At 44.9% G+C, this 22,049-nt stretch overlaps 1 protein-coding gene across 1 annotated transcript in view; it reads right to left on the bottom strand.

Annotated features, from left to right (window-relative positions):
• The window catches only part of SORL1 (sortilin related receptor 1), a 151,298-nt gene that overhangs the window by 87,996 nt on the left and 41,253 nt on the right, over positions 1-22,049 (bottom strand). The window contains exons 7-11 of the mRNA XM_082683701.1: positions 17,797-17,898; positions 16,603-16,772; positions 10,738-10,930; positions 8,298-8,415; positions 8,011-8,084 (exon numbers count right to left, since the gene is read on the bottom strand). Of these exons, the coding sequence (XP_082539827.1) occupies positions 8,011-8,084; positions 8,298-8,415; positions 10,738-10,930; positions 16,603-16,772; positions 17,797-17,898 (657 nt within the window). The remainder of the gene's footprint in view (positions 1-8,010; positions 8,085-8,297; positions 8,416-10,737; positions 10,931-16,602; positions 16,773-17,796; positions 17,899-22,049) is intronic.

The raw sequence follows: 22,049 nt of genomic DNA, 5'->3' as shown, positions 1-22,049 counted from the left end.
TAAAGAGATTCTCAAATGAGGGAAAAAACAAGAAAATGTGTATGGTAGATACGCACAAGAAGAAACGGTAAAGGAATCTCTTAAGGCCGTAGGGAAACTTACCAGGGGGATACAGGGATTCTCAGGAATGAAGGAAGAGCAAAAGAAATATCTGGGTAAATATAAGAAATTGCTTCTTTCCCCTTAAATTCTCTAAAACTGATATAATAATGTAAAGTAAAATGAAAGCAAGAACATTGTCTTGTAGGTTTTTTAATGGACTTCAATGAGATACACAGACAACAATAACAGAAATGTCAGGGAAAGAGAAAAGGGATGTACATGCTTGCACGGTTTCTAAATTTTATGTGAAGGGCAACATTATATTAAGAGCAGTATTAATTTTGAAATGACTATGAAAGATTAAATATGCATGTTATAATCCTTACAGCAACCACTGAAAGAAATATAATTTAAAACAAAAACCAGTCTCTAAATAAAAGTAAAATGCCAAAGCCATCTAAATGATACAGAAAAGTCAGTAAAGGAAGAACAGAGGGATAAAAAACAAAGATCATACGTACATACATAAAACCTTGGACCTAAATCCAATCATACCAATAATTACGTTAAATGTTAATGGTCCAGGCATTTCAGTTAAAAAACAAAGCCTTGAAGAATGGATAAAAAAGCAAGACCATCCTATATGCTGCCTGTGAGAAACGCTTCAGATAAAGATACCAGTGAGCCCAAAGTAAAAGATACGCTATTGAAACAGTAAGCATAAAACGGTTGGAATGATGATTTCAATACTCGATAAAACAGACTTCAAGACAAAGGTTATCACCATAGATAAAGAGGGCTATCTCATAACAATAAACGGGAGAAGAACAGAAAAGAGAATTATAAAATGTGCATGTACTGAATCAGAGCCTCAAAATACAAAAGATAAAACTGACAGGATTTAAAGAAAAACTTGGCAATTCTACATAGTTGGAGATTTCACCATGGTTCTCTTAGCAATTACCAGAACTAGCCAAAAAAAGAAAAAGAAAAAGAACATAAAAGATCTAAACAGCAGCATATCAACCACCTTCATAGAAATAACACCTTCATGTAACTAACATCTGACAACAGCAAAATACACATTCCTTCCTAATGCATATGATGGATGCAAGATAGGCCACATATTAGATCCCAAAGTAAGTCCCAATAAATTTAAAGGAATCAAAATCATACAAAGTGTATCCTCGGACTACAAGGCAATTAAATTAGAAATCAAACATGTATGATATCTAGGAAATTTCAAGTATCCGAAAACTAAACAACCCTTTTCTAAATAATTTATCGAAGACAAAAAGCAGAAGGGACATTTTGAAGTAATAAAAACGTTCTGGAATTAGAGAGAGGTGATGGTTGCCCATTACATCACTTGTGAATATAGCAAAAACCCACCAAACTGTACACTTTAAGTGGTGAATTTTATGGTATGTGATTTACATCTCAACTTCAAAGAGGGACATTAAGAAATATTCTGAACTGAATGAAAAAAAAAAATACATCTCTAAATTTGTGACAGTAGCCAATGCAGGATTTAGAGGAAAACTTAACTGCTTTAAATGCTTATATTGGGGAAAAAAACATCTAAAAATCAATGACCTAAAATTATACCTTTAAAAAACCTACAAAAAAAAGCAAATTAAATCCAAATAAGGGAAAATACTAAAGAGAAAAAAAATCAACAAAATAGAAGACAAACCAAACAAAGCCATAAGCACGTTCTTTGAAAAATCAGTAATATTGACAAACCACTAACTAAACTATTAAGCAAAATAGGAAAAACCCCACAAATCCTCAATATCAGGAATAAAAACAGGTGAGCACCACAGACCCTGGAGACATTAAGCCAACAAATTGAATGACTCCGATGAAACTCACCAAAACTAACGCAAGTAGTAGAAAATCTAAACAGTTTTCTAGGAGTCAGAGACACTGAATTTCTAACCACATTCCCAAAAAGACGACTCCAGATTCAGATAGTTTCTCTGGTGAGTTATTCAAGAAAGAAAAATCAACCCATTTTTAGATGAAAGAGGAGTCACTGTTCAACTTGTTCGATGACACCAGCCCAACCCTAACACCAAAACTTGAAAAAGACATTATCCCACCCAAAAAAACCAAAAAGCCAGACCAACTCTCTCACGAATAATGTAAAAATCTTTAATTATTAGACACTCAAACCTAACATTGTATAGAAAGGATAATAGATCATAAATAAACAGGGTCTGTCCCAGAAATTCAAGGTTCATATAACCGTCAAGAATCAATCAATATAACATACTGCAACATACATGTAACATACCGTATCACCTATGTGATATGAAAAGAAATATGTATTTTGGTCTTGGGGCCCAGGTCCTAGTCAGAGCTCCTAAAAACCCCTGCAACATCTCCTGATGGATGGGGGTGATGTGGGTCTTACACAGAAATTTCTATATTGTTGAGAACTTCCAGGAAGATAGCAGAGCCTTTGGTTGTAAGGAGGCAACTCCTGGTGGACTCCTGGACAGTAGAGGCACTGGCCACCAGAAAGACAAAGCATGACTAGAAGCTTGAAACTTCCAGCCCTGCCTCAATCCCCAGGGAAAAGACAGGGGCTAGAGATGGAGTTAATAATCAATCATGCGTTTGTGATGAAGCCTCCATTAAAAAAAAAAAAATCCCTAAATTGCGGCATTCAGAGAGCTCCCAGGTTGGCAAACACATCCACAAGCTGGGAGGTTGGCACATCGCAACGCCACGGGGGACAGAAGCTCCCGTGCTTAGGATCCTTCCAGACCTTGCCCAATGGACCTCTCCATCCAGGTGCAGACTTTGTAATATCCTTATAATCAACTGGATGTAAATAAGTATTTCCCGAGTTCTGTCAGCCATTCCAGCAAATTCCTGAGCCCAAGGGGGGCCAGGGGAGCACACTATTTATCAGCTGGTCAGTCAGAAATATGGGTGACAACTTGGGACTTGCAATGAGCATGGGAAGTGAGTGGGGGACAGTCTTGTGAGCCTGAGCCCCTCACCTGTGGCGTCTATGCTAACTCCAGCCAGCTAGCATCATGACTGAAATACAAGACATCCGGTTGGTGTCCAGAGAACTGGAGAATTGCTCACTGTGAGGGGAACCTCCCCTAGCATTTGGTATCAAGAGTAAAGGAAGAGTTTTTTTTACACTATATACATATTGCCATATTACTACATATTAGGGAAGGAAAAAAAAGGAAGAGAGAGAAAGAAATAAAAGACATAAAGATCAAAAAGGATGAAATAAGATAGGTCCCTATTTGCAGATGATTATCATTTCTTATATAGAATCTACAAAATAACTACTAACACTAACGAATTATTTTAGCAAGGCTGCGGAATACAAGGTTAATCGATAAAAATCAACTGTATTCTTATATCCTATAACAAAAATTGGAATACTGTATTTACAATAATACTGAAAATTTGTAAAATATCTAGCAATAAAACTAACCTACAAGATATATACAAGGCCTCTACATTGAAATCTAAAAGATATTGCTCAGTGAGATTTAAAAAGAAATGAAGAGGGGTGCCTGGATGGCTCAGTTGTTTAAAGCCTCTGTCTTCAGCTCAGGTCATGATCCCAGGGTCCTGGGATCAAGCCCTGCATGGGGCTCTCTGCTCAGCAGGGAGTCTGCTTCCCTGCCCGCACCCCCGCTCTGCCTGCCTCTCTGCCTACTTGTGAACTCTGTCTGTCCAATAAATAAATAAAATCTTTAAAAAAAATTTTTTAAATAAAAAGAAATGAGGAAACATACTGCATTCACAGATCAGAACACTAGTGCTAAGAAATCAATTATCCCCAAATTGATCTATAAATTCAATGCAATCCAAGCCAAAATCACAGCAGGTTTTGCAGAAGTTGACCAGCAGATTCTAAAATGTTGTGGAAATACAAAGGATCTAGAAGAGTCAAAGAAATTTTTAAGAAGAACAAAGTTGAGGGGCACTTGGGTGGCTCGTCAGTTAAGCGAACAACTCTTGGTTTCATTTCAGATAGTGATCTCAGGGTCATGAGACTGAGGCCCAGGATGGGCTCCAGGCTTAGGTCAGAGGTCCCCTGGACCCTCTCTCTCTGCCCCTCCCCCCCACACACCCTCACTCACCACACACCTCACACCCTGCTCGCTCACTCTCACTCTCTCTCTCTCCTCTAAAATAAATAACAACAAAGTTGGAAGACTTACACACTTGATCCCAACACTTACTGTTAAGTCACCCATAATCAAGACAGTTTGGTACAGGTGAAAAGACAGACATGCAGATAAATGGAACAGATTAGAAAGTCTACCAAGTTCTGAAACAGACCCAGGCTTAGATGACCAACTGATTTTCAAACAGACATGAAGTCAATGCGAGGGGAGAAAGAAGTCTTTCTCAGTAAGTGGGGCTGGATCCCTGAATCTCCACATGGAAGAATGAGTGGCAAACCCTCCCATCGCACCAGATACCAAGATTAACTCAAATGGATCATAAACCTAAACTACAGCCTTGCACTATGAAATTTAGGGGTAAATCTTTGCAAAAGGGACAAACATTTCTCAGAACAACAAAGAGCATAACATCCAGAGGAAAAGTCCTGCTAAATCAGACCTCAGCAAAATTTAAAACATTTGCTCTTTGAAAAACACCATTAAGAAAATTTTTTTTAAAAAGCAAGCCACAGGGGCACATGCTTCGGCTCAGGTCATGATCTCAGGATCCTGGGATCGAGCCCCGAATCGGGCTCTCTGCTCAGCAGTGAGCATGCTTCCCCTCTCTCTCTGCCTGTCTCTCTCTTGTGATCTCTTTCTCTCTCTCTCTCTGTCAGTAAATAAAAATCTAAAAAAAAAAAAAAAAAAAAAGGCAAGCCACAGACTAGGGAAGATACTCGTGACACACGTATCAAACAAAAGACTTAACTTTTACATTTTTCAAAAAACATCCTACACATCCATTAAGAAGGCAAACAACTCAATTTTTTAAAGTAAGTATAAGATTTGAACAGACACTTCTTCACAAAATGATTTTTAAATGTCCATTGGGCATGTGAGAAGAAGCTCAAAGTCATTAGTCATCAAGGAAATGCCAATTAAAACCATAATGAGACACCACTGTGTCCTCATTAAAACATCTAAAATTAAAAAGAGTGACCATACCAAGTGCCAGTGTGGACCTGAGGCAATTAGAAGTCTAAGACAACTCCCACTTTGGACAAAAATTTGGTGATTCCTTAAAAAAAGTTAAACACAGACCCATCAAGCTGCCCATCATTCCACTCTGAAATATTTACCCAAAAGGAATACAAATGTGTATCTATCTTAAAAAAAAAAAAGCACATAATTAATTGTTTATAATATCTATACTTATAATCAGCACACACTGTAATGTCCACCAACAGATGAATGGATAAGTGGATTGTGGAATATCCCTACAATGGGATACAAATCTACGATAAAATAGGAAAGAACCACTGATACATGAAACAATAAAATGGGCCTCAAAATCATCATGATGAGGGTCAGAAGCCATGCAAAAAACCAGCATATTATGAGTCCATTTACAGAAAATTCTAGGGTGACTCTTAATCTCACAAAACAAACTGAGGGTTGCTGGGGGGAGGGGGGTTGGGAGAAGGGGGGTGGGCTTATGGACATTGGGGAGGGTATGTGCTTTGGTGAGTGCTGTGAAGTGTGTAAACCTGGCGATTCACAGACCTGTACCCCTGGGGATAAAAATATATGTTTATAAAAAATAAAAAATTAAAAAAAACAACAACAACAACAAAAGAAAATTCTAGGAAATGCTAACTAACCATTGGGTAGGGATGAGGTAAAGAGAAGGATGGATTACAGGGGAGGGGGATGAAGATGCTTTGGGGAGTGATGGCCATGGCTATTGTCTTCATTGTGGTGACAGTGTAGCGATGGTGACTGACTCTGATGAAACTGTACACCTGAAATATGCAGGGGCCTCCATAAAGTTGTTAAGGAAGAAAAGCACAGAAAAGGAACTCAAGATTGGAGAATTTGCACAAGTCTTTAAGAGCGGAGGAGGAACAAGTCTTCTAGTCACTGATTTTCTAGACAGCTCTGTCCACCACACCCTACCTCACCCTTCCCTGTCTTTGCCCCTCACGCCCCAGGCTGTCCCTCTCACGTGATCACTGCTATCCAAGGGCACTCGGATGTCCACTCACATAGACATGATCTCAGCCTTCTCCCCTACTTTGCTCTCTGCTCTTTGCAAAACTAAGGTCCCTTGTGCAATGGCTGCTTCCTGGCAGGTGTGAAGCAGGCCGGGCCGGAGGCACGGGCAGCTGCCCCCGTGTGAGCCAGATGAGACCATGTCACCAGAGGAGGAACAAGACCCTGCTTTCTCCCCAGAAGGAAATCACTTGCAGATGTTCGAATCCCAGATTATACCACCATCAGAAGGCCCAAACAAGTCACAAGCCTAGTCGCTGAGGAGAGAACACCCAATTTCAAAAGGAATGTCCGGCTCCAGTGAAGAGGGGAACAGCTGCTTCATCCTTCCCGCAGGGGCAGAGCACGCGTGCTCCCCAAACTCCAAACCATTCACCCTTTAGGACTACGGGGCCTTCACCTCGTCTTATATCCGAACATGTGATCATGGTCTCCACCTTACTGGCCAGTTGTTCATGTAGGCACACCTGCAAGCTCTGGGTCCCGGATCCCTCAGCCTCAGGGATGGGAGGCCCTACCTACTTCACAGAGAGAAGATATGTCTCTGCCAACCGCTCAGAGCCAAACGAGTGCTGGGTATCACCAATGCTTTACATAGGACGGATTTAAATACAAACGTGTATATATTGTGTTCCCAACAGGAAGCACCATGAGGGGACCCCTGGGTGGCTCAGTCAGTTAAGCAGCTGCCTTTGGCTCAGGTCACGATCCCAGGGTCCTAGGATCGAGCCCCACGTCAGGCTCCCTGCTCAAAGGGGAGCCTGCTTCTCCTGCCTGCCTCATGCTCTCTCTCTCCCAATAAATAAATTTAAAAATCTTAAAGACAGAAGGAAAGAAGGAAGGGGCACCATGAGGCTGGCTGGGTCTTCTGAGAACCACATCCCTCCCGCTATCATGCTCCACCTACACAAGGTGCTCAATTAAATTCTTATCCTGTGATCTGTTGAGTTTTCCTGCTGGCTCCCCACACGGGCAGCAGAGCTCCACTAAAAGCAACCCCCACAGAATGAGACCAGCTATAGTTCCCTTGGCCCTCGTAAATCATGTAAGGCTGGTGAAAGTTTTGTTTCGTTTCGTTTTGTTTACAAGCTGGGCAATCCTCTAACGCCCAAGGCCTAATTAGCATTCGGGGACCACAGGACTAGCTCTACTCTCAGAACTGGTATCAGCAGTGCCTACAGAACCGAAGCAGCTCTACAGACGTTTTAAGGCAGAAACGGTCTTCCTCCACAGCGCAGAGTGAAAAAAAAGGGCCTGCCCGGCACAGCCCGCTGAGGAGAGGCCTGACGTCGAGTTCGTTACGATGCAACAACAAATGGCCAGTCTCACGCCGGATGCCCGTACAACCCCACGGCCACTTGCTGATAGATTCTGCAAATATTTACGCAGGGCCCCCTCCCTGCCAGACACTACTTGGTTCTAGGGGTGAAGAAGTTAAGCAGAGAGATATTGCTTTGTCCCCTCGGGGCATTTAGTTAAATTTACAGTCGTGAGGGCAAGAGGTCTGTTTTTGATTCAAAGGAATATTTCTGGCAACATCACGAGCCCACATTACAAGGTGCGAACATAAGATCAGTGCAGCGGACGCTCTCGTGTGGCTCTGGGTACCCTCCTTTAAATTTATAGTCACACTTGGTGCCGCTGGCCTCCCCACAGGCCACACGTGATCCTGAAAGGTGGAGGCACGGCCATGATCTCTGATAAACCAGAACCCAGGCTGGCAGCTAGGGGGTGGTGGGGCGGGGGGCGGGGGTGGGAAGCTGACCTCTCGCCACCGGGCTCCCGCGCTGCTAGAAACGTACACATTCGTCTTGCTGGCCAAGTTCTTTCCCACCGAACCTGAAAGGCAAGAGGAGTAATGACTTTCCACTTCAAGAAGAGGTCAGATACTCACCCTGCCCAACCAGAACAGCCAGTCACATTTAGCAACTACAGATGGCTCAGAACATCACAAACGCCGTGGCCACAGCAGAGGTCAGCAATCCCCGTGTATTCAGCCACGCGTCCCTGAAGAGCTTAAGACTGTAGCGGGGACAAGCATCTCAGACGTACCGGTGGCGATGATGAGACCGGGAGCGGACTCCTTGGACAGGATGGGCATCCTTCGGAGCTGGAGGTTGAGCAGCTGACTGAGCCGCTGGGCCAGGTGCAGGGAACAGCCCTGGGTGAGCTACGGGACACAAGCGCCAGGCACTGTCAGTGCGGGATAGGAGGCCTCCAGCTCCCTCAAAACACAGGCCTGGGTGCAGACCATGCAGCCACACACAGAGAAAGGAAATCTGGCTCAGAGGAACCCAGACGCAGAGCCCAGCTGGCCCCTCACTACCTCCCAGGTGAGTATGATTATATGAATCACAAAAAGTCCTCTCCTTGAAGAAAAGAGAAAAATACGAGTAAAAATATCCTCCTGAGACTCTCAGAGAACAGTAATTAGAAATCAGTGCCAACCCAAGTCGATCGAAAGCATCCCTCCCTCTGTTTTACCCCAGAGATACTCTCGTGTGACTCGGCACAAAAAAGAAACGAAATGCTTTCGTGGGACTTATTTCCTAAGTCTGTAGAGATACATCTCAAATAGGAGGTAAGCAATGCCATTAGAGGAAAAACCAAGAATCAGAAGTCATCAAGTCTCCCTGATCAGCTCCCAAATGTACCACATGTGAGCTACAAACTCCAAAGGATCCACATTAAAACAGATTTAAAGTAGTGAGCATTTGCACAGGGCACCAGCTCTGCCCTGTCCACTGTGAAGCAAGTCATTCGAACGGGCCACTTACATTCGGATTTTAATAGTTCTACAAACAACACCGTTTGCCCTGTGGTCACGCCTGATCGTCCTGGCCAGAAAGTCATTGTCAAGTTTTATTCAGCCTCGTCTGGTGTGCTTATGTGAGCAGGTAAAAATAGACACGGTTTTGCTACATATACTCATTTTTATAATAAAAGGATCTCTCTAGCAAATGTCCATCTTGCTAGGATCACAGTTTGATGTGAGCAAATGAGGAAGGTTGGATCTCAAGGAAATATCTGTCAACCAACCTGTTCTTTCACCATCTAAAATCACAGGTAGAAGCTAAGAGCTCACCAACTGCTGTACAGCTCTTAAATAGGTCAGCCAGGGAATAAGCGGGGTTTTAATAAAACCATTAAATTCTACTTAATTAGAGCTCAGACCCCAACAGCATGCTGAAAAGCAGGCCACCCCATCCACAGAGGCCCATGCAGAGCTCCTAAAATCTAGAAGCCGCTCCAGAATAAAGAAGCACCTGTGTGGTTGTCTCTTTCTACTCATACCCTGCCTCTTTCCAAAGTTAGACTTGATGTACAAAGTCGGCACCTGTTGCAAAATCGGCAAGAGTAATCAAGAAATCCAAGGAGAGCAAGAGTCTCCAAGAAAATTTTCCCCAGTGGCCAGAGCTACAGCATACAGTACAGTCAACACACTTCATCATGGGCAAACAAGACTCAAAAACCCCACAGATCAGGTAACTGTCTAATCAAATGTTACAGCTTTCCCAAAAATTACTACTACATGATTTTTTTTTCTGAGTTCCTTCTGCCTACCTATAGTATATAATCCAAATCCCTTAAGTGAGGCAAAAAGGGAAGTGTGGGGCGTCGTCATAGAAATTCTGTCCACAGAATGTTCTTCTGAGGGAAAAGAACAGAGCTGCTGAGGCAGGTAGGAACACTTACTGAGACCAAATAATACATTTTAGTATTCCCAGCTTTTCAGATGGAAAATTTTCCCACAGATTGGGAAAACTGTAGAACCCTAAATTATATTCAGGAAGGAACTTATTTTTTTAAAGTTCCACAGAAATAAAAAATGTAATCAGAATTTCCCAAACTTTCTTCCTTCGCAGCACAATTAGTGTCGCCATAAATTTTTTATAGCAGCTTCAAGCCAGGAGAAATACCAGCATTTATTGTTTTACATAGTTAAGACCAAACATCTTAGTAAGTAGTTCTAATAACTTAGCGGCAATTCGAAATAATAGTGTTCATGCGTATGTAAATACATACACACACACATAGAGAGAAAACAAAATTTCTGTTTCACTCTTAGATAACCACAATTATTTAACATGGGATGCATGTACCTGCTGGTACCACACCCCTTCTCAAAGTTTAGAGTCATGTTAGATCCCACCACCGTCATACCCATTCCATCCTGATTTTCTCCCTTGCTTTTTATCACACCAACTGCTAGGAAATCCAGCTTCATGCAAACAGGATGCCTTCCAAAGAAATTCAGAATGAACTCATTTTGAAACTAGAACTAAACTCAAGATGGTACTTGGCACGATGACCAACAAATACCAAGTACCTTATGTTTCCCTCAAAAAACTTAAAACATCCCAGAGTGCCCCCTGGGAGTTCACTACGGCACCCCCTAGGTGCCCTGCTGCTGAGTTTGGGAACTGTAAGGGCAGCATAACCAGCTAAAAAATTTGTAGTAAAAGCTCAAATAAGACGAAAGCATCTCTACCTCACAGTTGATTTTTTCTCCATATTCTGTGAAGGCTGGAGCCTGAAGGAACTCCCAGGTACCCCCTTTGTCAAAGGTGATGACTGATCTCATGTTCTCTTCATTCATGGAACCGTTAATCAGAGTAGCGATGTAGACTCCTTGCAACCCTTCCACGCGGTGGAAGTCGGCAAACGGCTCATTTGCAAAATACCTACAGTAAGAGAAAATAAACAGCTGTGAACCTGAACTGATATTTCCTTGGTGTGTTTTTTATTGTAAATGACATAAAATTTAACTGTTGGGAAGTACAAAATTCAGTGGCATTAAGCACATTCCCAATGTTGTGTTGTACCAGCATCACTATCTCGTTCCAGAATTTTCCGCATCTCAAAAAGAAACCCTGTACCCACCAGCAGGCATCGCCCCTTTCCCCTGCCCACCCCAGGCCCCGGCCACCACCACTGAGTTTTTTGTCACTACAGATTTGCCTATTCTGGACATTTCATATACACGGAAACACGCTTTTTTTTATGGTTCTTTCCCCACAGCGTAATATTTTCAAGGTTCACCCATATTGTAACACAAATCAGTACTCCATTCCTTTTTATAGATGAATAGCCTTCTCTTGCTCTTTTTTTTTTTTTTTAAAAACGTGCTTTTGTTTTAACTTTGAAGGCTAAGATGCTTATTGGATCAATAAGTCCTCGCAGGGAGTTCAGAATGCTGACTACAACACACAGAGCTGATGACAGGGTCACAGCTTTCACTTCACTAACGAATTCACCCCAAATCCTCCAGTGAGCCTCGATGAACAGGGACAGGAAGCCAGACTTGGAAGACACTAGTCAAAGTGGCGGGCTTACAAGCGGCAGAAATCCAGCACGAAAGGTTCCTCCAGCCACTGTCCACACGCTGACAACTCATTTTCTGATGCCCTGACAGACCCAAGCCCACGGGATTCCTCTCGGAAAGCAGAGCCGAACTCTTACCCAAGGAAGCAGGATAGAGAGCAAAAGTGGCTCTAGAACCTTGAGGTTACACTTCTTAATAGTGAAACAGAGAATAAGGCCCTCTCAGGGCCTGAACTACTACGCTGGGATACTGATTTCACTGGGAAGCCGCTATGCCCTGAAATGGTCCATCCATCCCTAATGGAATGAATTTCTGAGAAGCTCCAACCAGAGTTCACACATGGCTTTTAACTGGACGTGTGTCCCTTGTTTAGAAGGGTTCTGAGCCACTGGGCTGTGTAAAAAAAAAAAAAAAGAAAGAAAGAAAGAAAGAAAGAAAAGAAAATTTTAATTAAAAAAATCACAGAACTGGGAGCCTGGGTGGCTCAGTGGGTTAAGCCACTGCCTTTGGCTCAGGTCGTGATCTCAGCATCCTGGGATTGAGTCCTGCATCAGGCTTTCTGCTGAGCAGAGAGCCTGCTTCCACTTCTCTCCCTGCCTGCCTCTCTGCCTACTTGTGATTTCCCTCTCTGTGTGTCAAATAAATAAATAAAATGAAAATTAAAAAACAATCACAGAACTGCTTTTTTCCATTATCCACTGTAAAGATCTTGAGCTGGAGGAGTGCTCTGTCTCCTCAGAGAGAAGGAAGCATACTACAAGCTCGGAGGCAGAAAGGAAAATTTTTAAAAAGCACTGACAGAGCTACTTCAGACTAAGAGACCGAGCAAAATCCTAAATAAGATACTGATGTTGAGACCAAATATTCTGATATGTGGTTTCCTTAGGTCTAGTGGAGTTGTTTTTCGGTTGCTTCCTCAGAAATCAGTTGAAGGTCTATCACCCACCAGCTCTCTGTTCATCTGTTCACCTCAGCGTTGAATCCCATCATCACGAGGCCGCCACCATCAGGTTCAAAGGTTTCCTTCAAATGTGAAGGAGGGTCTGGCTTTCTCTCACCTAGATGAGCTCTGCTTCTTCCCTCTGGTCACTCTCCTGGATTTTTGTCTTTCAGTTCCAAGGTTCTAGAAACCTGTTCTCTGTGCCTCACACGCTCACATGCCCCCAGACTGTCCTGTCAGCTTCTCTGTGGTCCTATGACAATTCACCTCCCCCTAAGTGCCCTCTCTCTGTCCATTTTTCTTACATTTCCTCTCACCAGCCCTCAGGACAGCACTTGTCCCCTGCTCCCTGGACAGCGCCCCAGGGCCCCTAGGCCACCCTCCTGCAGAACCCAAGTCTGCCTCGCCACGCACAACCCAGGCCCTCCTCAGATGCCCCGTCAGGCCTGACATCTCCCCACACCTGGTCTTCCACACAGACACCACTTGCCATGAGATTTCTTTTTTTTTTTTTTAAGATTTTTTTTTTATTATTATTTGACAGAGAGAGATCACAAGTAGGCAGAGAGGCAGGCAGAGAGAGAGAGAGAGGAGGAAGCAGGCTCCCTGCTGAGCAGAGAGCCCGATGTGGGACTTGATCCCAGGACCCTGAGATCACGACCTGAGCCGAAGGCAGCGGCTTAACCCACTGAGCCACCCAGGCGCCCTGCCATGAGATTTCTATTCCACACATCTCACTGATGCCAGGAGCACCCCGTTAAGAATTCTTTCTCCAGTCCTCTAAGCAAATTAGGACGGGTTCCTTGGCACCGGACTTGCCTATTGAGTTCAAAGAACAACTCATTTCAAATACCATAGAAAGGCTGTGTTTTGTTTTGTTTTGTTTTGTTTTTTTCACATCAGCCTGCCCACATAATCTGCTAATTCACCCTTATCCCATTTCATCTCGCTGAGAGGCAGAAGCAGGTGACAAGTTCACTCACACGAGCCCCTGTGAAGATCTCCAGGCCCTGAGATAGAGTCTAAAGAAAACAACCAGAAGGCTGAGCCTATGTGATTCTGTGAACATAGACATAAAACTCTCTCCAGTTTCCTAACAGGACTGTACGCTCCGGCATGGTGGGTGCGACCTTTGTGACCACAGAAAAGGCCATGTGCGTCTACGAGAGGGCCACACAGTCACCAAACTGGGCTTACTACTTCCTGGGGGAGCTTCTGGCTCCGGCTCTGCCCAGTCACGAGATACCCATCCCGCACACCCCCCACACGTGGAGGATCCAGAAACCTTCGGCAAGCTCTGATTTGTCCACTCCGTAGTGAAGGGCTCTCAAACGTGGGGAAAAAAAAAATCAGAGTCTGTGAAAGGCTTGAGGAATAATGGGCTTATAATTTTAATTATTAAAAAAGTAAAGAGGGGCGCCTGGGTGGCTCAGTGGGTTAAGCCTCTGCCTTCAGCTCAGGTCATGATCCCAGGGTCCTGGGATGGAGCCCCTCATCGGGCTCTGCTCAGTGGAAAGCCTGCTTCCTCCTCTCTCTCTGCCTGCTTCTCTGGCTCCTTATGATCTCTCTCTCTCTCTGGCAAATAAATAAATAAAATCTTTAAAAAAAAAAGTAAAGAAAATATTATTCACCCGTAAAAAAAAGAATAAAACACTGACAACACCCTCCATGTAGACAAACCCTGAACACGTGCAAGGGGCAAGAGGCCAGACCCAAAGGTCACATATTATGCTGTGATTCTGTTTACATAGAATATCCAGAGAAGATAAATCTACAGAGACAGAAAGGAGATTAGTGGCTGCCAAGAGCTGGGCGGAGGGGGGAGCTAAAAACTGCTTAATAGTAAGGGGTTTTCTTTCGGGGAAGTGAAAATGTTTTGGAATTAAAGCTGGTGGTTGTACAATACTGTGAATGCCCTAAGTATCACTGAATTGTTCACTTTAAAATGGTTAAGCTAACATTCTGTGAATTTCACCTCAATAAATTACTTAAAAAAACAAAACAAAACAAACACGAAAAGAACGCAGAAGCCAGCCCAAGTGCCAGCCCATTGGCAGCAGCCAGGCTACTACTGACCAAACCAGAAAAACCTGAGGCTGAATCATGGTAGGAATGGTTTACAACACATTAACATACACCAAGTAATAAATAACTCATGAGACTATACTGGGAGGGGAAAAAAAAAAAATTAGGCATAGAATAGGATATACCTCTGAAAGAGCCAAAACAGGGCATGGAAAAGCATGATCAGAGACCAGGTAAAAAGTTCTCCCCTCAGGTCCTGGTGAGTTCAAACCAAGGTCCTGCTCTTTTCCTCAACACCGGCTCCGCACCCTGCCCTCCCCGACTTCTTGACTCAGCCCATGGCCATCATTCTGCTAGCGGCTCAGCCCAAGCAACCGTGGGCCCTTGACTCTCCAGAGACAAGCAGCCAATCTACCAGCAAACCATCAGAATTTGCCCAATTCTGTCATCTCTGCCGCTACTGCCCTGGGCCCGGCCAACAGCAATCCCTGCCGGCTGGGTTGCCGTCCCTCCCCCACAGCCAGCCTTCCTGCCCCCACACCCTGGCTCCTCGATGTGAGCCTGCTTTGCACACAGCATTGAGGACGGCTTCTTTAAAACACAGATCACCTGAGTGCCCGTCTAAGATGACTGATAACACTGTCCCTTTATGTTTCAGGTGCTTCCCTTTATATCATGCAATTCACAATTTTTTTTAATGGTTAAAAAAATACAACAGGTTAAATCAGATGATGTCCATCTTCTGGTCAAAACCCTGCATATTCCACTTGGGAAAAAAGTTCTTTCCATGTCCTCGAAGGCCTTTTACAAACTGAGCTCTGCTGTCTCAGAGCCTGTCTCTTGGGTTCTCTCCCTCCCGCCTCCTCCTATTGGATCCACCCTGGTCTCCTCCTTGCTCCTAAAATAAACCCCCAGAATCCAACCTCAGAGCCTCCGTGCACGCTGTTCCCTCTGCCTGCAGTGCCCTGCCCCCGGCACCTGCCGGCTCCCTCGCTCATGGAACTCAGGCACCCGTTGACATGTCGGCATCCTCGAACAGCCTTCCACGACCAGCCGGTATGAAGTACCACGCTCCCAGTGCCCTGTCCTCTTAATTTGGTTCACTTTGCCTCCCAGCACCTACCACCACCAGGCAAATTACACACCAGTTTATGTTCTCTCTTTCCCCCAACGAGAACAGAAGTTCCACAGAACAGGGACCCGGTTTTGACTTTTCATGGCCAGACACATTATCTCAGTGCTGTGCCCGGAAGGAGGGCTGATCCCACGCAGCAGCGTCCCTGCTGAAAGAGCTGGTGACTGAATAAATCACCTGGCTGACAAGAGACAGTGGACGGCAATGCCATGTCCTGTGACCTGGCGGTCGTGGCCTTGGAGCTGGACCTCGCTGCCCAGCAGCCAGCTCCAGCAGAGGGCTCCTTCCGAGGGCAGACAGTGAGCCTCACCACAGTCAGACGCCTCACAGAAGACAAGAGAATAAACGCACTCCTGGCCCTCAAGGGTCACAGGTTGTTCATCCCTCCTGAACCCTGGACTCCCCTGTAGCCCATGGAAAATGCCCATTACTACAAAACAGCTCCAAGCCCAGAGGCCCAGAGGTACTGATAAAGGATGGACAACACTGGTGTCTTTCCACAGACATCCACAGAGCAGGACTTGCAATTACAGTTAAGGAAAAAAAAATGTCCATGTCACTTGGAGGCAAGACCCTCGGGGCTCCCCATGCCAGCTCACCCTGAGCTGACATTTTCCCAGTGCCTTTTCCCACAGGCTCAGAGACCACAGAGCCAGACAACTGAAGAGGAGGAACTCAGGGAGTGGCTGCCACGGGCTGTGACCCTAAAGGTCACCAGGACCGCCATGCTCACCCAGATCACCTGAGGGGCTTTGTAAAACCTTCAGAGTCTGGCCGCACCCCAAACTCGCCAAACCCCAACCGGGCATCAGGGTTTCTGACAACTCACCATCGGAACCCAAATGTACAGCTAATGCTTAAAAACACCCAACTTGAGGGCGCAGGTGGTGCTGACATGAGACAGCGGGGGAGGGACCCACGGCGTCCTTACCTCACCAGCGTGTCACCACCAGCCCCTCCCGGGCTGTAGTAGAGCACGTTCTCCAGGGACAGGGAGAACTTCAGGCCCTCTGCCTCGGAGATGTATAAATTGGTGCGGTTGTTGCTGTGACTGACGCATACAAACACCTGGTCCTCGGAGGCATCTGCGATGTAATATTCCTTTAGAATCAAAAGTCGAAAGAAACACAAGTCAAAAAACACACTTGCGCCATGGGCTTTCCCTAGACCCCCTGAAGTAACAATTTCCCAAAGTCCCAGTGACAGGTATGGGCCCAGAGCCCACAGACAGCTTCCCAAATCCTGGGGAAGCTTGGCCAATTTTCTTTTTGGAGGAGCTGAGGCTGCCGGGTTGCTGGAGCAAGTCTCTTCCTGGCAAATGGGGCCTAAAAGCGGGGACCACTGAACTCCATCAATGACCTAAAACCTTCCATTTAGTTCATAATGTCTCTGTCTACTTCCCATGAGGTCTAGCATTACTACCAAGTACAATACACATTCATGTGCATTTCCTTTCCTTTCATTCTCTCTAAGGTACTAAAGGAAGAAGGTGGAAGCCGTAAAAAGCAAAGAATGGACAAGAATGTTCTCCACCTGAGCTCCCAAACCTTCCACCACACCGAATGCTAGCAGCAAGGCCTTCTGACTGTGGGCGCTTCTCTGATGACCCCAGCCCACGAGGATCCTTCCTATCAATCTCTCCGTTACCATACACACATACGGCAGCCAGGCCTTGGACTATGTGTGGCTTCCTCCTCTGCTGGGTTCTCTGTGTCTCTAGCCTATGTGTTTCTAAAAGGGTAGGACCCAGCTCTTATCTCCTGTTGGAATCTAGCTGCCTACAGTAAAGCAACAGAGCATGTCCTGAACGGTCACCAGCACCCCATTCCTTCAGGACGGACACCCTGAGCCCACGGACTCTGGTCCCAAACCTTTCCACCCATCCGCCTCCACTAAAGCAAATTAAAGCTGCCATCTCACCACTTTGAAAGTGAACAGGAAAAGAAACAAATCAAGATGCCCAGAGTATAATGGTTCTCTCTAGGGGCCGATCTCCAAAAGTGACTTCAGAGAGCCTCTATCAGAGATCGAGCTACCCAGAAGGACATCCCTGCAACACGCTCCCGGTGACGCCTGCATAGGGACAATGACACTTCTTCCCACCCCCACAGCGGACCCCACTCACGTTAATAGGATGCCTTGTGACAAACTGGGCTGGTCGCATAGGCTTCCTGCCAAAAGAGACCCAGAGCTGGACCGAAGATGGCTGCAGACTGCCCCAGAGATGCTGCCAAGGAAGAGGAGGAAAAAGAAGTTAACAGTGCCCTATTACAGCCACTCAAATAAGTGAAGAAGGAAAGAGTAGGGTCAGACCCCTCCAAGTCTACAAAAAACGGGGAACACAGGGTGACTGCAAATGCACACTTTTGCAACATCGCTGTTTGCTCTGCAGCTCGGGCTGCACTCGCTTGGTTCCAGACTGCTGGTCTGCAGCAGGCACTAGACACCCCCCGACACCAGATGAGGATGAAGGGAAAAGGGTCCTGCGGCTGAAGCTGAGTGTGGGAGGCGGGTGGAGGCTTCACCGGGCAGCCCCCAAGCCCACCCAGGGTGAGGTCAGCCACACGGCGCACATAAAAACCTCTTCCCTTGTTCTTTCCCTCCTATTTTCAGGTTAGAGGCATACTTGAATTCAAGGGCTTTAGCTTGCACAAAGAGGTGAGGAAATTTTCAATGATTCCCTTTTGAAACCTTTCAATAACTTCTCCCTGATGAACATTTTTGCTGGAATATGTTCTCTTCAGGGGGGCCCAGGGCATGCCCCGTGAGGTCAGCCCCGTCACATTGTGTTTGAGAGATACTGGAGCCCAGCTGGAATCTCGAAAATGTGTACAAAAGCACTAGATTAAGAGCTGGCTGTACCACCTCGAGAAGTCACTAAGCCTCTCTAGGTCTCGTGCATTCATCTATAAAGCTGAGAAGCTGATTAGGCATGAGATTCCTGTCGATGGGTTTCCAGGGTCCAGGCACCCTATAAATACACAGACAAACAGTGTGATAGATGCACCCATTCATCCTGCTGGGGAGGGACACAATCTTTACTGGATCCTCAAAACGGTCAATGGTTCAGAAAAAGGGGAGAACCACCATAAAGGCTTAATGTGGGTTTTTCCAGCTCTGAACATATGGGGCAGCGAACAAAAGCCAAATGGTGCACATCTACCCAGACAGAAAGGGACACACACCATCATGTGGACAGAATCACACACGGGCCTATTAAGCTGATCAGAATATTGGGATCACCAGCCGGAAGGGGTTCCCATCTGGCTTCATTTATCCTTGACCACGTTGCTACTGTTACTACAGATTTTAAATTCCTATAAAGGATGAAACATACCAATTTCTCTTAACTATAACTGAATTCCCTGCACTAATATATGTCCAATAGACACTATGTAAAGAGCAAGCTGATGAATGTGAAGGTACACACACACACATATTCAAACAAATGCTTAAAAGTAACTTATTTGAGGGGCGCCTGGGTGGCTCAGTGGGTTAAGCCGCTGCCTTCGGCTCAGGTCATGATCTCAGGGTCCTGGGATCGAGTCCCGCATCGGGCTCTCTGCTCAGCGGAGAGCCTGCTTCCCTCTGTCTCTCTCTGCCTGCCTCTCCATCTACTTGTGATTTCTCTCTGTCAAATAAGTAAGTAAATAAAATCTTAAAAAAAAAAAAAAAAAAGTAACTTATTTGAAAGAAGCCAGGTAGGGAAGTACAAAAGACTGCCTTTCTAAAATGTCACACGGAAAACCATGTTAATGGCTTGTACCCAATAGGAGGCCAGAGGAAACATGGATCTCTTAAAAGTTATTTAAAATTTAATTTTAAATTAAAAATGTAAAACATATTACCTGAGTGAGAAAACAGTGCCCAGCAAAACTGTCAGGCATAGATCCCAAAAGCCCTCCTTAAGTCAATAAAATTTTAAAGCTATTCATAAAGGTCAGAGGATCCATGTTAAGTTACCCTATATAAATCCCTATATACATATATGAATACAGAGATGTCCGTGAAACACACACTTTGATGCCTTAAACTTGTTCACTACTTCCCACTGTGGTTAAACCTTAGAAAGGAGCTACTTTTCTCAGTGACACCAGGGCCATGATTAGTTAAGCATTCTTAATGCGTCCTGTTGATTGGCACAAGAATTGAGAATACACATCAAGGTCAGTCTTCCTCCATAGATGCAAAAGTCTGAGTACAAAGGTTGTAAGAAACCTTAAAACAAACCAAAAAACAAAAAAAATTTAAAAAGCAAGCTCAAAACACATGCGTCCTACTTTCCTTTGGGACAATAGTTCCAAAGCCTGGACAATTCAGGCTCACCCCTAAGGAGCTACTGTAATACTTTCTTGCTACCAAGAAACACATTAATAATTACACCGTGGGACACTGTGGATTGTCAGATAGATGTATCATAAGCTCCTACTAACTTTCCTTAATAAGCCATGGGTTCTTGTGGTTGCTGAGTTTCTCTTTACCACGATTATAAAAGTAAAACATGGGGTGTCTGGGTGGCTCTGTCATTAAGTGTCTGCCTTTGGCTCAGGTCATAATCCCAGGGTCCTGGGATCAAGCCCCACATCAGGCTCCCCGCTCAACAGGAAGCCTGCTTCTCCCTTTCCCACTCCCCCTGCCTATGTTTCCTCTCTCACTGTGTCTCTGTCAATTAAATAAATAAAAATCTTTAAAAAAAAAAAAAAGAAAAAGTAAAGCATGCTCATGAGAAAGAAACACCCAACAGTATGAACGGCTATAAGGTAAAATGCAGGCACTCAGCTCCCTACCCTCCACTCGCTCCTCCTGCCCTCCTCCCCAGGGATTAACAGGGAACAGGCTCTCCTGGGGTCTTTTTTTTTTTTTTCTTTGTAATTTTATTTATTTATTTTGACAGAGAGAGATCACAAGTAGGCAGAAAGGCAGGCAGAGAGAGAAGGGGAAGCAGGCTCCCCACTGAGCAGATAGCCCAATGTGTGGGGCCCAATCCCAGGACCCTGAGACCATGATCTGAGCTGAAGGCAAAGGCTTTAACCCACCGAGCCACCTGGGCGCCCCTTTCATGGGGTCTTTGAGAAGTGTTCTGTACCATCATCCCAGGCATATTTATATAGTGACAGACAATGCTATACTTCCCAAACACCCATTAGTCTTTCCTCCTTAGCAAAATGATATTGACTGCCACCCCAAATAATGCACTGGGGTCCTCCGCCTTTTGCATAACTACATGTGGCCATGTGACTGAGAACTAATCCAGATCTGTAAGCCTAAATGGTGTGTTCGGTTTCTAGGAAGGCTGCTTAAAGGGACTTAATCAGAAGGAAGGGGTCCTACTGTGGCCTATCTGTCCTTACTCTTTCTGACTCTCGTAAAGACCCAAAGGCTAGTACAGATGTCCTGGACCACGAGAGAACGGTGAGGATGGAAATCACTGTCAGGCTGGTGGAACAGAGAGAGGCCTGGGCCCCCAATGACACCAGGGTATCAACAAACCAGCCCTACATTGCCTGCCTCCAGGTAGCACTGAGGAGAGAAATATCTGTATTCATTAAGCCACTTTTCACTTCTACTCTGTTACCGGTAATTGAACACAATGTCAATTTGATACATGCAATTTTATTTTCCACACACGATGCAGATTGTACTAGAAATATTCTTGCGCAATTCAACCTTCTTCATTATCAGAGTCTCTTAGGCGTCTCTCATTTAACAGCTCATGGGCTCTGACGTGATTTCCAGAAGCACTCTTGAGTGAATATACCTGGATATATTACCTCTGTCAGAACTACACAAGAGTGTCTGTAGGATGCCCTTCTTAAAACCCCTACGTCAACATTTTCACTTTCAGCAGAAGAAAGAGCCTTCCTGAAAGGCTACCCCAGTTAATACACACAAATACTTCCACCGGCATCCAGGAAGTATTTCAATGCTTCGGGTTATGCCAGGATTCTAGGGTCTGAAAATGTAGGATAAGATCTTTGTTTCATTTGGTGCTTTCATTCCGATAAGGAAAAATAAACTGATGTAAGTTTCTGGAAAATGTGAATTTCAGAAAGCACCCTTCCATTTATGTTTGAGATTCTATCAAAGGAAATGCGAGGTCAAGGAGGGAAGAGCAGAGGGGAACTAAATGAACGACACGTTCTTGCCAAGTGAAGGCCACAGGATGTCACAGGGAGCTCTTCAGCTGAACGTTTCGTGGAGAACAGCTGTCAGAGAGTGAGGGACCCCAAGGCACATGGCAGACAAGGACACAGTCCAGAAGGGGCTTGCGTATTCACCGCCACCTTCGCCTCTGAAACCGTGACAAGGGATCAGCAAGACATCATCATCCACATTACTGCTGTTCATACTAAAATATTTATGGATAACATTTTATAT

Source organism: Mustela nivalis, assembly GCF_964662115.1.
Source record: "Mustela nivalis genome assembly, chromosome: 9".
Lineage (NCBI taxonomy): Eukaryota > Metazoa > Chordata > Mammalia > Carnivora > Mustelidae > Mustela > Mustela nivalis.
The sequence above is the reverse complement of the archived record's forward strand: the minus strand, read 5'-3'. Positions and strand labels throughout refer to the sequence as shown.